The sequence below is a fragment of the Hipposideros armiger genome, unplaced genomic scaffold (genome assembly GCF_001890085.2).
Source record: "Hipposideros armiger isolate ML-2016 unplaced genomic scaffold, ASM189008v1 scaffold_228, whole genome shotgun sequence".
NCBI classification, from domain to species: Eukaryota; Metazoa; Chordata; class Mammalia; order Chiroptera; family Hipposideridae; genus Hipposideros; species Hipposideros armiger.
The window spans coordinates 1,174,693-1,177,357 of NW_017731578.1; the positions used below are offsets into that span (position 1 = coordinate 1,174,693).

Below are 2,665 nucleotides of genomic sequence, written 5' to 3' on the forward strand. Positions count from 1 at the left end.
GTTAAATGGTTCCTGCAATTTACACGTGTTAATGAAAATGAAAGAAGATGTAGACGTTGAGATTCCCTGGCCGCCTCTCCGCCCGTGGGTGCCCTCGTGGCGTTCTCGGAAATGCGCCCATTCTCCCGGCTCGGATATAGGGTGTCGCCAAGCCCCAGAGTACCCCCTCCATGCGGTCTCCCCACGGCTGCGTGTGGCCCGCCCGACCTCCTAGTTGTCCCCCTCTGCAGAGCCACCTCCACCCACCCACCCTCAAATCCCGGGGGACCCACTCCGGGAGAACAGGACCCCCTGCACCCCTCTTCCCCGGCGGGGAGAAAGGCTGCCTCGGGGTGATTTGCATTTCTATGAAAACTGGGCTTCGGGGGCAACTCCGCTGCGGGGCTCTGCCCCTCGCCGCTCCCCGGCGCTCGGCGCCCTTGATCTCTGCTGAACAACAGTAACGTCACACGGACTACAGGGGAGTTTTGTTGGAAGTTGCAAAGTCCTGGAGCCTCCAGAGGGCTGTCGGCGCTGTAGCAGCGAGCAGCAGAGTCCGCGCGCTCGGGCGAGGAGCAGAAGAGCTCGAGGGAGCGCAGGAGCTAGAGCCGAGCGCGCAGCGAGCCCCCGACCCGCCGCCAGCCCCAGGCCGCCCAGCAGAGCCCCAGCCATGGCACACCAGCTCCTGTGCTGCGAGGTGGAGACCATCCGCCGGGCATACCCCGATGCCAACCTTCTTAACGATCGGGTGCTGCGAGCCATGCTCAAGGCGGAGGAGACCTGCGCGCCCTCCGTGTCCTACTTCAAGTGTGTGCAGAAGGAGATCCTGCCGTCCATGCGGAAGATTGTGGCCACCTGGATGCTGGAGGTGCGGGGCTTCGGGCGGCTCTCTTAAGACTTTCCTGCAACTTGTTACCTAAACTCACATTTCTTTGCGGCTCATCTCGCCCCCTTTTCTCCTACCCTAATTTTGAAGTTTGCCGGGGGTGTAGCTAGGAATCGTATTTTCAAAATATATAGATACTGCGGGTATTTTTTGAACAAGGACAGAGCGGGGGCGTTAGAAATTCCCTTTCCTGGTCGGGAGGGAGCGGACAGGGAGGGGGGTCCCTGCGGGGAAAGGCAGTGCCAGACGCACCCTAATTGGCTCGAGGGTGCGGGCCGGCCGGCTGGGCGCCCTTTTTGGCCCCCGCCTGGGCCACCGCCGCGCAGCCCCCGCCTGCGCCTGAGTCCGCTGCGCCTCCTCTCTCGGCCGCGGAGCCGCCAGCTCCAGAGGGAGGGGGCATATATTTGATTTTTAAATGAATATCCATGGACACGTATGCAAGGGCTGCTCGTGCCAGTATTATGCGCCATCTTTGTTCTTTTATTGCAAAGCAAAAGTGTTTATTAATAATTGGGGGCAGGGTGGGGGCGGGGAGCGCCTGGTGAGGCGCTGGGGCCGCGGGAAGGGGCCGCGCGGACGCCGGGAACCGGCGGGAGGGGCGCGGGGACCGAGCGCGGGCAGCTTGGGGGGGACCCGCTCGGGAAGTGGGGGCCCTTTGTTCAGGCTGCGAGTCCCGGGGCGCCCTGCACCGCCAGCCTGGGCCGGAGAGCACGCCGGGCTGCAAGGTCGCGTGGCCCCTAAAACGCTGGGGATTGCCCCTCGTCTGCAGGGGTCTCGGCTTGGGGGACCCTGTCTGTAGCTAGACGGGGGCTACAGTTACATTTTCGGGCTTTCAGTGGGCGCCTGGAGGGCCCGCAAGTATTTTTAAATAATTTATTTAAAGTGCGGCGTGGTGCCCTTGCGAGAGGGAAACTGCGCCCGCGCCCAGGGGGAAGGGGGGTCCCTGAGTTTGAATTCCTGGGGCCCTCCACGGAGCCTACAACGAGCTCCCGACCCCCGATCTGAGTAAAGGGCCGCCCGAGGGTCATTTTCAGGTTTTTTTTATGTACCCAGTTATTTTTTTTATATTTTTAAATATTTTTTGAAAAGATGACGTCTGGGGAAATGCGGCGCGGCGGCCTGGGACACCACCTTTGTGTCTCGCAGGCGCTGCGAGCGCGGCGCCCAGACCCGCGGCCCCGCACCCCATTTGGTGCGACCATGGGCCAGGCGGGCCCCAGAGCACCCACCAGGGCCGGGGTCCCCAGGGCCGGCAGCCCGCGCGCGGCGCACGCCGGCTAACCATGCCCGCTGCCGCCCCCACCATGCCAGCCTCGCGGGGACTTTCCCTTTCAGTTTCGGGATGGGTGGGTACTGGGGATACTTAGGGAAGGGGACGCATCACTGGAAGCGTCTGCCACCCCTTGCCCGACCCTCCGTGTTCTCAGATACCCGTGGCGCGAGCGCGAGCGGGATGGGGGGCGCGGGGTCCCGCGGAGGGCCTCGGCGGCGGCGGTCACGGCCCCGGTGCCCCGGCAGGTCTGCGAGGAGCAGAAGTGCGAGGAGGAGGTCTTCCCGTTGGCCATGAACTACCTGGACCGCTTCCTGTCCCTGGAGCCGGTGAAAAAGAGCCGCCTGCAGCTGCTGGGGGCCACCTGCATGTTCGTGGCCTCGAAGATGAAAGAGACCATCCCCCTGACGGCCGAGAAGTTGTGCATCTACACTGACAACTCCATCCGGCCCGACGAGCTGCTGGTAACCCACTGCCCACCGAGGCCCTCTTAGCCAAGGGACCCCGGAGTGGGGGTGGGGAAAGTGCGG

At 63.5% G+C, this 2,665-nt stretch overlaps 1 protein-coding gene across 2 annotated transcripts in view; it reads left to right on the forward strand.

Annotated features, from left to right (window-relative positions):
* The first annotated feature begins 440 nt into the window (after positions 1 to 440).
* Positions 441 to 2,665, forward strand: part of CCND1 (cyclin D1) — an 11,515-nt gene continuing 9,290 nt past the window's right edge. The window contains exons 1-2 of one of the 2 annotated variants that reach the window (XM_019654696.1): positions 441 to 847; positions 2,384 to 2,599. In XM_019654696.1, coding sequence (XP_019510241.1) covers positions 650 to 847; positions 2,384 to 2,599 — 414 coding nt within the window. In that variant the 5' untranslated portion in view covers positions 441 to 649. Of the gene's footprint in view, positions 848 to 1,529; positions 1,591 to 2,383; positions 2,600 to 2,665 lie in introns of those variants that run through there. The other variant, XM_019654697.1, reaches the window with a different exon arrangement.